Source organism: Cydia strobilella, chromosome Z (genome assembly GCF_947568885.1).
Source record: "Cydia strobilella chromosome Z, ilCydStro3.1, whole genome shotgun sequence".
Lineage (NCBI taxonomy): Eukaryota > Metazoa > Arthropoda > Insecta > Lepidoptera > Tortricidae > Cydia > Cydia strobilella.
The window spans coordinates 13,317,660-13,330,052 of record NC_086068.1 but is presented as its reverse complement, the minus strand read 5'-3'; the positions used below and the strand labels follow the sequence as shown (position 1 = coordinate 13,330,052).

The window sequence follows — 12,393 nt, the reverse complement described above, 5'->3', positions numbered from 1 at the left end:
GTACGCTGAAATTTGTATAAGTACCTACTTAGTTGTTATTAATCATAAACTTACTCTGGAGTTGTAACACTGATCACATCGAAAAGTCTTCGTGGTTGAGGCCTAAATTGCTCTTGGAATGGAGACAAGCATAAGAATATCAACCCCAGGGGTTGGTAACTGACGACATCTTCTATGAGCTCCATCTGTTTATTAAGCCTGTCGGCAAGTTTTCTAAATGCTTCGAGATCTCGTTCATTCCTTATTATATCTGTATCCATTTCAATTGCCTCCTTGAAGTTGTTCATAAAAGGTAGCATTCGTTGAAGGAATTTTCCAACTTTGGCGTAAGCAGATCGAATGGAATTCGGGATAAAAGCAATATCAGCCAACATCTCCTTGTCTTGGTTCATTAAGAAATACAAATTTGGCGCAACTCCTGCTGACCATTCTACTTGCTTGCCCATTATTGTGGGCTGGACAAATATTTGCAAGGTTTCCTCATTCAAATAATTGTGAAAAGTTCGAACACATTCATCCCACCAGTTAGTGATTTTCTCAAGATGCTTGAATACAATTTCCTCACTTGGATTGAGCTCAAACTCTCCGTTTGGCAAAATATAAGCGTCCGCTTGAAACAACGCCCACTAAAACATAGTTAAATTGAAGTAGGTATATAAAAAAATGAATAATACATGCCTCAATAGATTCACATAGATAATTCTGCTTTACAATTAAAAATAACGGCAAATGAGGTCCCTTTTATTAAGAGTTAAGACATTCTTTAGCACTTAACCGCCTTGTTTTCATGCAATGATTATTACCGTTTGATGGAAAATTATCTTAGCTGGATTTGTGGGCAATTGAGATTATGTATTTTACCTATGGTAGAAAAGCCGGCAGTAAAGTTTCGAACCAACGTGATACCGCGATGAGATGCACAATGGTTTCCCATTAAAGTGATGCTAAGTCCGAATTTGATAGTATGCCACGGCGGAACTTGCCGAAAGTACAAAAAAGATAGCCACTTCCGGTGCGAAAAAGGGGGGGTCATTTAACCCATCTGATACTGCAATAATAGCTATGGCATCAGTTAGAAATTTACTGGTAGATACAGAAAAGCGAAATCTGCCAGTATGATTCCTGCCGGAAGTGCTTGGCATACGCTCTCAAAGGTGACCATCGGGACCCCTAAATTAACCCATCTGATACCAGCATGAAACCAATTCCAGTCGGTAGATATGAACCTTCTCTTCAGGAATATATAAGTCTGCCAGGGCGTTTTCTGCCGAAACACCTTGACATACGAGATTTTGTGGCGCAACATCCGTGGTACCCGTATTTTGGAATTGTACATATTACGGACATTTCAAATACTGCAGGCTTATTAATTTATTACTCTATGCTTATATTTGTATCATCATCATTCGCTTGCCCTTGTCCCATTCACTTGGGGTCGGCGCAGCATGTCTTTTTCTTCCATACATCTCTGTCACCCGTCATCTCATCATTTACTTGCGTTAGTTTCATATCATCTTTCACACAGTCCATCCACCTTTTCCTCGGTTTTCCTCTCCTCGTACTTCCCTCCACATTCATTCTTAATACCTTTCTCGTCACATGACTTTCCCTCCGCATCACATGCCCGTACCATGCTAGGCGATTTGCCCTTACTTTTTCTGTTATGGGTGCAACTTTCAGGCTTCCTCTTATATACTCATTCCTTATCCTATCCATTCTCGTCACGCCATACATCCACCTTAACATTCTCATCTCCGCTACATGCAATCTCTTTTCATCCGTCACCTATAGGGCCCAACAGTCTGATCCATACATGACGACAGGTCTTATGATCGTTTTATAAATTTTACCCTTCAACCGAAGGGGCATACGGGCGTCACAAATGGTTCCCGTAACCTGTCGCCATTTCATCCATCCTGTGCTAATCCGGTTTTTCACGTCACGGTCAATATCGCCATCGCACTGTACGAGCGAACCGAGGTACTTGAAGTCGGAGCAGACCGGCAATGTAACGCTATCGAGTATATTTGTATATTATTACGTTATTAACAAAATATATTTACAATAAATTAAGTTAAAATAAATTAAATATGGTGATTAATATGATTGATAGTCATTGAATTAGCTATATGAATCGTTTGTCTTTGTCTGTCATTTTGACTTATGTATTTGTAAGAAAAGGATAAAACATAATTTAACTAATTCAGGCTCGTAAAGTTTTACGAATAAGGGGGTATTAGTATTCATAGCTAAATCAGGCTTGTAATGCGACATAAAATGATTTTTGGTGGTTTCTTTTACGCTTGAGGCGTTTTTTCACCTATTTGGTGTATCTAATCACTATCTTATGTAGGGGAGAGAGGGGCAAGACGAGTAAGACGGGGTAGCGGCTTTATATGGCCACACGACTGACCAATCATCAGAATCCCGTTAGTGCATATGAAGATGCGTCGCCATCATGGCAATCAGTTCGCACAGTGACCGGCTAGACAAATGGTGTCGTTAATTATTTATTTGCAAAAAACTGTTTTGCCATATTCTTTGTTATTTTTAGGGTTCCGTACCCGAAGGGTAAAAACGGGACCTTATAACTAAGACTCCGCTGTCTGTCTGTCTGTCTGTCACCAGGCTGTATCTCATCAACCGTGATAGCTAGACAGATGAAATTTTCACAGATGATGTATTATTTCTGTTGCCTCTATAACAACAAACTATAACTAATTGTTTATAACACCTGTATTCATTACCTGTAATGCACAATTGATGAATAAATGATTCTAAAAACATAATAAAATAAATATTTAAGTGGGGTGCCCATACCACAAACGTGACTTTTTTGCCGTTTTTTGCGTAGTGGTATTATGGTACGGAACCTTACGTGCGCGAGTCCGACTCGCACTTGGCCGGTTTTTGTGTTTTATTTGGTTTGCGTTTGTTTCCTTATTATCACCAGCACATATATACTGTTAATTTATTCCTATGGCCCAGCAATCACGCCAACAGCTAAGGACTTGTTTGGTTTCAAGTACGGTTTTTTTTTTACAAAAAACTTTCGAATTTCATTAGGCACATGGGGCAAGATGGGGTACATCTTGACGGCCGTAGTTTTAAAGTGATAAACTGATGAAGAATTGCGGATTTGAATTTATTTATTTTTCTCTTGTAGAACGGTGAAAAAGTATAAAAGAAAGTCAAATAGAGGAGAGTGGTTAGAGGCCAATAAAAAAGCGGTGGATGCTGTTATAAAGGGAAGATGGGATACATGTTAGCTGTAAACACATTATATGTCCCTCAGACGACTTAAGAAATAAAAGTAAAACAGTTCGTGAGAAGTTATCAGACGATGGTTCCAATAGCTAAAAATTTAAGTTTTGTTTAGGCCCTAAATATAATATTTCTATGAATCATTCTTATCTTGTTTCGTAGGGGTTCCCCATCGTATCATACCTAGGGGGCAAGATGGAGAGACTTGGCCATTTTAATTTATTTTTAATTTAATTTATGGCTGATTACCAAATATAAAAATAAAAATAGCAAAAACTTAAAAAGAATAGCATTTTCAGTTTTATTGGGCTTGAAACATTAAGTATCCCGTCATGCTCACCTCTCCCCTACATTTCTTGACGTTGACGCAAAAATTACGTAGTTTAACATTCAGGCTGATGTTTTATAACACTACAAATTGAGATAACTAATCTATTGACGACCAGTCTGGCCTACTTACTGCCTGCAAAGCCGATGCTCTTGGGTTCGAAATCTGATAAGGGCATATATTTGTGTGATGAAAACATATATTTATTCCTGAGTCATCACAATTGAAAAACTAACAAGGGACTCAAAAAATGATGTAAAATGTTCATATTTGGATTATTGGTAAAAATCGTCCTTGACGTTGAAAATCCTGTCTTTTCACACCCGTTTACAATAAGTATGTAATAATAATAATTTTGTTCATTTTGGTAAATAAAGGATATTGTAATTTGAAATTATTTTATTATTTTTATATAAGGTGCTAACAAATTAGCTACAGAAATTTTACGAGATGGTACTTTACACTAGAACAATTAACTTTTAATAGAAATTAAGAAAATTTCTCATAATTTTATTTTATTTACCGAACAAAATAAATCCATATCCATACACTGTCTGTGTGTTACCTCTTCACGCTTAAACCGCTGAACCGATTTAGTTGATATTTGGTATACAGATAGTTTGAGTCCCGGGGAGGGACATAGGATACTTTTTATCCCAGAACTCACCCCTCAAGGGGGTGAAAAGGGGCGTGGAAATTTGTATGGGGAATCAATAACCGCTAAACCGATTTAGATGAAACTTGGTATGGGGATAGTTTTAAGTATGAGAGGTATCGGTGTCGAGTTTTTTGTATAATACTTGTTGTTTATTCAGTAATATGCACATGTATTAAACTATTCATGTTCCATACATTTTTTTTAAGAAATCAAGTAAAAACTATTAATCGAGTAAAAAAAAAACTTAAGATGCCGTTTTTTGTCAAAAGTATTCAGTATATATTTTTTGAGTATTTTTTTAAAAGTAACGTATATAATAAGCTTTCAATTGAGATATTAAACATTTAAATCGGTTCATTGATTTAGCTTGTAGAATTTTTTGAAATATTTTTTAAATAAGTGGCTCCATCTCTGTTCCTAAGGGGTGAAACTTGCGCTGCTGCGGGTCAAATCACTCAGTTTGGTCCCTTCTATCACTGTGCAAAGCGGCTTGCTTTTATCATGAAGTGCAGCATCCGGGCAAAAAATGGCCATAACAAGTATGACTATTTGAGCCGTGGGAAATGATATAGAATAACTTTTATCCCCGAAATCATCCCTTAAGGGTGTAAAAATGGGGTGGAAATGTATATTGTGAACCAATTTTGTGGGTGAAAAAGGATAGATTAAAAAGCAGATTTGTTTAAGAATTAAGGTACCCAAATTACTAATTCCACGCAGACGAAGTCGCGGGCAAAAGCTAGTAAACTATAATTCTATCTAAAAAATAATCATCATGTATTTAACTGCTTGTTTGTCTTAAATGTCATTGTCAACGTGTCATTTGATTTCTCAACGTGAAGTGGCCAATTAAGTTTTATATTTAAAAGAGGTTTTAGAATCTGTTCAATGAGGTCTCATTTAATTATCTCCTTAACAGAGTTTTTTTACAAAGCAAATTTGTTTTCCATTTTTTTCAAAATAACATCATAAAACCTATACTTCAGGAGCCGAGTACTATCAACTGTAAAGATATCGGTAGCTAATTTGTTAGCACCTTTATAAGGCAAACAAAGAAGTACAACTTTGTACTACAAAGCCGTAAGCAGGTATTAAATTAATGCAAAATTATATTGTGTATATTAATAAATTTGAAATATATGTTATTAATGACATAAAAATATACAATATAAGCATTAGGTAATAAATCATAAGCCTGCAATAATTAAAATGTCTGTAATCTGTACAATTCCATAATACGGGTTCCACGGATGTTGCTTACATAATCTCGTATGTCAAGGTGTTTCGGCAGAAAACGCCCTGGCAGACTTATATATTCCTGAAGAGAAGGTTCATATCTACCGACTGGAATTGGTTTCATGCTGGTATCAGATGGGTTAATTTAGGGGTCCCGATGGTCACCTTTGAGAGCGTATGCCAAGCACTTCCGGCAGGAATCATACTGGCAGATTTCGCTTTTCTGTATCTACCAGTAAATTTCTAACTGATGCCATAGCTATTATTGCAGTATCAGATGGGTTAAATGACCCCCCCTTTTTCGCACCGGAAGTGGCTATCTTTGTACTTTCGGCAAGTTCCGCCGTGACAGAATATCAAATTCGGACTTAGCATCACTTTTATGGGAAACCATTGTGCATCTCATCGCGGTATCACGTTGGTTCGAAACTTTACTGCCGGCTCTCCAACCACTGTATACACACCTTACATGTATTGGTTACTCTTGGTATAACTTCGAGGACTTCATCCACCTCGCCACCCATTAACCGGTCTTCACTGGGAGTAAACTCAACATGGATTCGCAGCATACTTGCCATCATGTGATTAGATCTCTTAGTTAGACGATACAGCATGTAGTTAGTCATATAGTCAGCTAACATTATAAAACTGCAACATTTTTACAAGGTCGGTTATACTTAAAACATACCAATTTCAGCAGCATTCAGCAAGCATTACATAGACATGGAACCAATTTGCTCATAATCTAATGGATAATGAATATGCTAAGGCTAAGGGGCTCACTGACTATCAGTCCACCGGACGATATCGGCCTGTCAGTTGTTCGGAACTGTCAAATTTTTGTTCTAATTGACAGGCCGATATCGTCCGGCGGACTGATAGTCAGTGGGCCCCTTAAGACAGAAAATCACATCTCAAGGCATTAGTCATGAGAGGATGCCCCCAGGGAGGTGTACTCTCACCATTGCTCTGGAACCTGGTTGTAAACGATTTGATAACAAAACTAAACAACAAACACTTTATGACTATAGGGTACGCAGATGACTTAGTAATACTAATCAGCGGCCTAGTAATAAGCACACTGCACGATCTCACACAGACAGCACTGAAAATAGTAGAGAAATAGTGCAAGGAGAATGACATATCGGTAAACCCAAAAAAGACTGACACAATTCTCTTCACAAAGAAACGAAAACTGGGTACTTTTTGGCACAAGACTAACACTTTCAAAGGATGTAAAATACCTAAGCATAATCCTGGACGATAAACTGAACTGGAACAAACACCTGGACAATAAACTGAACAAAGCAACAGTAGCTTTTTGGCAATGCCGGAGGATGGTGAGCAAGAGATGGGGACTTGCCCCTCACATTATATTGTGGCTGTACAAAATGGTAATAATGTCAATGATCAACTACGGCACGGTTGTATGGTGGCCCCGCACCCAGCTAACCACGGTAATAGACAAACTAAATGAAACACAAAGACTAGCATGTGTGGCTGCAACGGGTTGTATGAGAACTACTCCGACTGCGGCTCTAGAAATAATGCTAGGACTCCTGCCACTACACATATACATACAGAAAGAAGCGGCTGCCACAGCTCTTCGATTGAAAAATCTAAACATATGGACATCTTTCAGCTCACCGCACAAAAAAATCTATGAAAATACGATCTCAAAACTGCCCATGCTATGCAAACTATGATCTTCTGATGCGATCCAGACCATAAGAGTCCTCATGCAAAAACACCGGCGTAATAGGGAAGACTTACACCTTGTGTTCATAGACCTCAAAAAAGCCTTTGACAGGGTACCACGCAAATTAGTGTGGCAGGCTATGAGGTCACAGCTAATACCCGAACAGGACATGTATGATCGCATCAGCACGCAAGTTAAAAGCTTAGCCGGACTTAGCGCACCGTTTGAAGTAACGGTAGGAGTGCATCAGGGATCGGCACTTATCCCATTCCTGTTTAACCTGTCTATGGATTATCTCACTAAAGACATTCAGTCTTCTCTCCCGTGGACAATGCTCTACGCAGACGACATTGTGCTCATCGACAAATGCGCGAACAAACTAAATGTCACCCTCCAGCAATTGAGACAAGCGCTTGAGGACGATGGTCTGCGCATCAGTCGATCCCAGACCGAATACCTAAAATGCAGCTTCAGTGACAAGCCAATTCCAAGCTTAGGCTTAGACATCGTCATTGAAGGACAGCCAGTGCCTAAGGTTGATCATTTTAAGTACCTTGGATCCATTGCTGACGACAGATGCCAACATAGACGCAGTCGTCACCCACAGAGTAAATGCAGGATGGCTGAGATGAAGAACCGGGGTACTCTGTGACAGCCGCATGCCAATACGGCTAGAAGTGCGCGTCTACAAAACCGAAGTACGACCGGCATTAATCAATATAAATTTTATTTTAATTTATATATATATTTTTATTAATGTATGGCTCCGAGTGCTAGGCGACCAAGAAGAAACATGAACAGAAGATGCACACCAATAATGAGATGAAAATGCTTAGGTGGGCAGCGGGAGTGACGAGACTGGACACAGTCCGAAATGCATATGTACGAGGCTCTTTCAAGGTCGCTCCCATTGCAGAAAAGATGGCTGAAAGCCATGTGATGAGACGTAACGAAGGGTATGCGGTCAAAAAAGCCTTGGCCATCCCAGAGAAAGCGAACGGCAAAGGGAGGCCGCTTACCATGTGGTGGACAACCGTTACCAAAGACATGGAGCGGGCGCAGACTAACATATCGGCAACCCAGGACAGAAAAACCTGGCGCCTTCAAATGAGGAGGCCCGGCCCCAAATAACGGGACATGGCAAAGAAGAAGAAGAAGAAAAATTAAAACGAAATGGTGTACCCTCATACTTGATAAATTAAGCGCAACTACTCATACTATCGACATTTATAATAGTGTAAAGGCACTCATCCTGTACCTAAGGGAAACTTGTCCCAACTGAAAATAAAAACTGTTTATTACCAAGCGAGTCGTTCACAATATTTCCTTTTGTTCGCTTTTTCCGTGTACGACATGCCGCCTGTGGGTTTGCCTCTGATAATTTGGAACGGAGGTATATTCCTATCGTCATATACGAAGCCTTGCAAGTAGAGAGCAGCATGACATGCCTGGGTTAAAACGTCCAATACAACTGTTCTGAATTCTATTAGCTTCCCTCTTATATACTCGAGTCTTTGCATCTGTCAAACGGTAACGATTGATTAGTAAGAATTGTATAAATGAGCTTTATCTTCATTATATCGATCACTTTTACCAGGTTTACATCAGCGTAGCTTTTACCGTGTAGCCTTGGGTTTTATAATTAATAACTTTAATAAGGAATACGTAATTTAAATTCCGCTATTGTTCAGTATTTATTTTGTTCCCGATTTCCATAAATACTATTTGGTTAAGTATTGAACATTTTATTATACCAAAGATAAATATAACTCCGTAATAGATGGATACAGTCTAAGGAAAAAACGTGCCTCGAAAATCAAGAAAATTTGATTCTCGTTCAGAGGGCGCTACTAGTTTTGGCCTACAGTCGTATAGATGGCGTTGACGGTTTCGTTTGTTATTTAACAATTTTAACGCATATCAGTGAAAGAACATGGGTCAAAATCATAAAAATAATTAATGCAAATAAAAAAAATCATTTATCTATATTTAAATACATTCTATCGTATTTTTATAAATCTTCATTTTTAGTTTTAAAGTGTGTCGACAGATGGCAGTGAATTTAGTGGGGTTACAAAATTTACTATGACAGTACCGCTCTAGTATAAGTTATTCTATGATTATACGGAGTGAAATGTTTTAGGTGATACAAGATATACACATACGCGACTGTACTTATTACTGTGAGCAAGTGTTGTTATGAAAGCAACCTTGAAATCGCATAAAAAAGATCAGGTGAGGTGATCCACCCTAAAGTTAAATTCGATAATTGTATGGAGACCAATTTTTATTGGGATTTTCGAAGTTACTGCTAAGTCAAAGGTGATCATAGCAATGAGTACAATCAAGGTGATCATAGCAATAAGTACAATCGCGTACATATATTATATATATTATCATCTAAAAAATTACACCCTGTATTATTTGGGTATATCCAAAAATGTCACGTAGATGCGCACACTATATAGGGTACATCTACATCAAGGTATATTCTAGCAACGTTACGCGAGTTAGTTTCGTTAACAGTGGCATAGGCATAACACATAATTAGGTATAAATGTTGTTAGCGGTATAGGTACTTTTAAAGGGTTCTTTGTACAGTGGCAGCGCAACGCAAGACCAAAATTTAATGTGTGCAAAGCATATTTTGCGAGGCCCTCTAGTGGCCAAATTGTGCATAAACCATTTAAAAAAAATTAAAAATGAAAAAGGTTTAATTAGGCAAAAAACATTACATCAGAGAAAACTTGACAGTGGTCCCCAAACTAGGCCGAGCCTGTATCTTGGGAACCAAATTTGGGCGCGAGGTTACCCTTGAGCACTTACATCCAATACGTATGATAACTACATACATTTTATTGTACTTACCTCCACTTCCATGAAGTAGAAAAAAGCAGTGTCCATGTCGCGAGATATATCTGCGAAACTTTTCATGTACATATCACAGCACATGGCCTGAATGTTGAGAAGAGCTTTACCGAGCACCGGTGTTAAAGTAAATAATTCCTTGGCCAGTTGGTTTCGTGTCTTATTATATTTTCTGAACAATATCGATTTCCTCCAGACATAAAAGGCTTTCCAATACCGGTAAACACGAAAAAACTTTATCTGTGAAATAACAATTGAAAGTAACACGAAAAATTACGGAATGGCGCTTCTTCATAAATGTAGCTAGGGGCTGGAGCAGGACGGACAGAAAAAAAAAAAAATAGTAGTTAGACAAACGGTATCGCCATTAGTTATTAAAAATCCACAAACAAACATTATTAAAAAATATATATATATATATTTATCCAGTAACAAAAGATTACGTTATATATTATGATACTCACGTTACGTTATATTATATGTTATGATACTTATGATAGCTGTTATGATTAAACACTATACGTTAAGGTTGCGTGTCAAATATGATCAGATTTTCTTACGTCTGTAAGTTGAACGAATATAGTGTACTCCTGTTCCCACGCAGGAAGAGCTGTGAACTGCAATTCGTTGGTGAAATGCGTTACTCCGCAAGGACTGATCGTCAGATAGTTCTTTTTGTCAATCTCTTCATAAGGGACGACGCTGAAACAAATCTAAACCATTAATATTGATCACGCTGGGAAAACTTTTAGCTTCTAACTAAACAAAAATATATGTTTTAAATTACAATAATAAACTCGTGGCTCTGTGAGCTGTAACTAGACCTCGCGCTAGCGGTAAGCTTGAAAAATGTAAAAAAAAACTTTCTATCTAACTACCGAACCGAAAAACAAGAAGATTTAAGGAGAATAGTGTGGGAATGCCGCCGGGACAGTAACTTGCAGCTCCAACGACCAACTTCAGGGAACTGCCGGCCTAGCCAAGGTGACAATCGCTATCGCTACGACAACGAAACGCTTTGTGTCTCTCTATCACTCTTCCATATTAGTGCGACAGTGATAGTTGCGTTTCGATCGCTACGAAGCGTAAGCGATTTGCATGTTGGCTACGCGGCCTGGGCTGAATGAACGCGACCGCGACATGCGACCGACAGCTCGTCTGCTTCCGGCCGGGCGTCCGCGTCCCTACACTACATCTACATCTACAACTACCGAACCTGCTGGTTAAGAAATAATAATAAAATAAAATAAACCTTTATTACCAAAAATGCGAAATATGATCTGTAGAGGAGAACATCCGGACATTACGACAGCATTTTTACCCACGCTGAAACGGAGACCTTTGCTAACGCTCGGTCAATTTAAACCGGCCATAAGCATGTGAGGCCATGCTCAGTGTAGGGTTCCGTACCGTAGTTACCCGTCCGTCACAATAGGTCCTTGAACGGGGGCTATTAGTGGTGCTATGGCATGTACATAACAAGCAAAAGGGAGAACCTTCGCAGCACTTTACGTCCATTTACTATGAAGAATTGACTTTTATCGAAAACTTAAAAACGGCTTATCCGACCATGTTCGCTACAGTGTTTCTTGAAAGTCTGTTTCAAAGCTTTTGTTTTCATGATTCTATATATCCAATATTTATTACACTATTATTTCCAAAAACATTCCTATTCGATCCAACGATACCCCACACCATAGGGTTAAATCGAAAGAAAATATATACGTGTAGGGACGGTACGGTACCGGTTGTAGCTAGACAAACTAAATCTCAGCTTTCCACTAGCGAGCGGTCAGTGGTCAAGTCAAGGTCGGACAGACAAACGGACATGGCGAAACTATAAGGGTTCCATGTTGACTGCGGAACCCTAAAAATGTACTATAACAAAATTAGGTTATTTACACTCACGAGCGAGAGGGGCACTTTTGGTGGAAGAGTTACCCGTGATATTAATTGTATAAAACAGGGTACAGGGTAAAATACAGATATACTTACAGAACTCTTTCACAATGCTAAAGTTATTTTAAAGCAATAATGGTGTTATTACAAAATTAAATACACTTACTTTAGGTAGTAGGGTGTAAAATACACATTTTCAGGGTGAACTGCGTATATCATGTATAGGAACCCACATTCCGGGTTACTTCTTACATAGTCGATTACTTCCTTTTGGGACCTGACTACAGGTTTTACCTTTAGAGGGTCTTTGGTCTTGCCTGTCTCCTGATCTACCTGAACGTCTGCTTCCTTTATTTTAAGCGATTTCTTTCTTTTACCTAACAAACCAACAAAAGGGTGCGTATTTATTGTTTTGTGTTGATAGAAATTTTTGTCGTACCT

At 38.5% G+C, this 12,393-nt stretch overlaps 1 protein-coding gene across 1 annotated transcript in view; it reads right to left on the bottom strand.

The window, feature by feature from the left end:
- Positions 1 to 12,393, bottom strand: part of LOC134754460 (dynein axonemal heavy chain 6) — a 123,526-nt gene that overhangs the window by 106,161 nt on the left and 4,972 nt on the right. Inside the window, exons 4-9 of the mRNA XM_063690794.1 lie at positions 12,119 to 12,329; positions 10,614 to 10,755; positions 10,054 to 10,293; positions 8,488 to 8,705; positions 5,951 to 6,134; positions 55 to 626 (exon numbers count right to left, since the gene is read on the bottom strand). Of these exons, the coding sequence (XP_063546864.1) occupies positions 55 to 626; positions 5,951 to 6,134; positions 8,488 to 8,705; positions 10,054 to 10,293; positions 10,614 to 10,755; positions 12,119 to 12,329 (1,567 nt within the window). The remainder of the gene's footprint in view (positions 1 to 54; positions 627 to 5,950; positions 6,135 to 8,487; positions 8,706 to 10,053; positions 10,294 to 10,613; positions 10,756 to 12,118; positions 12,330 to 12,393) is intronic.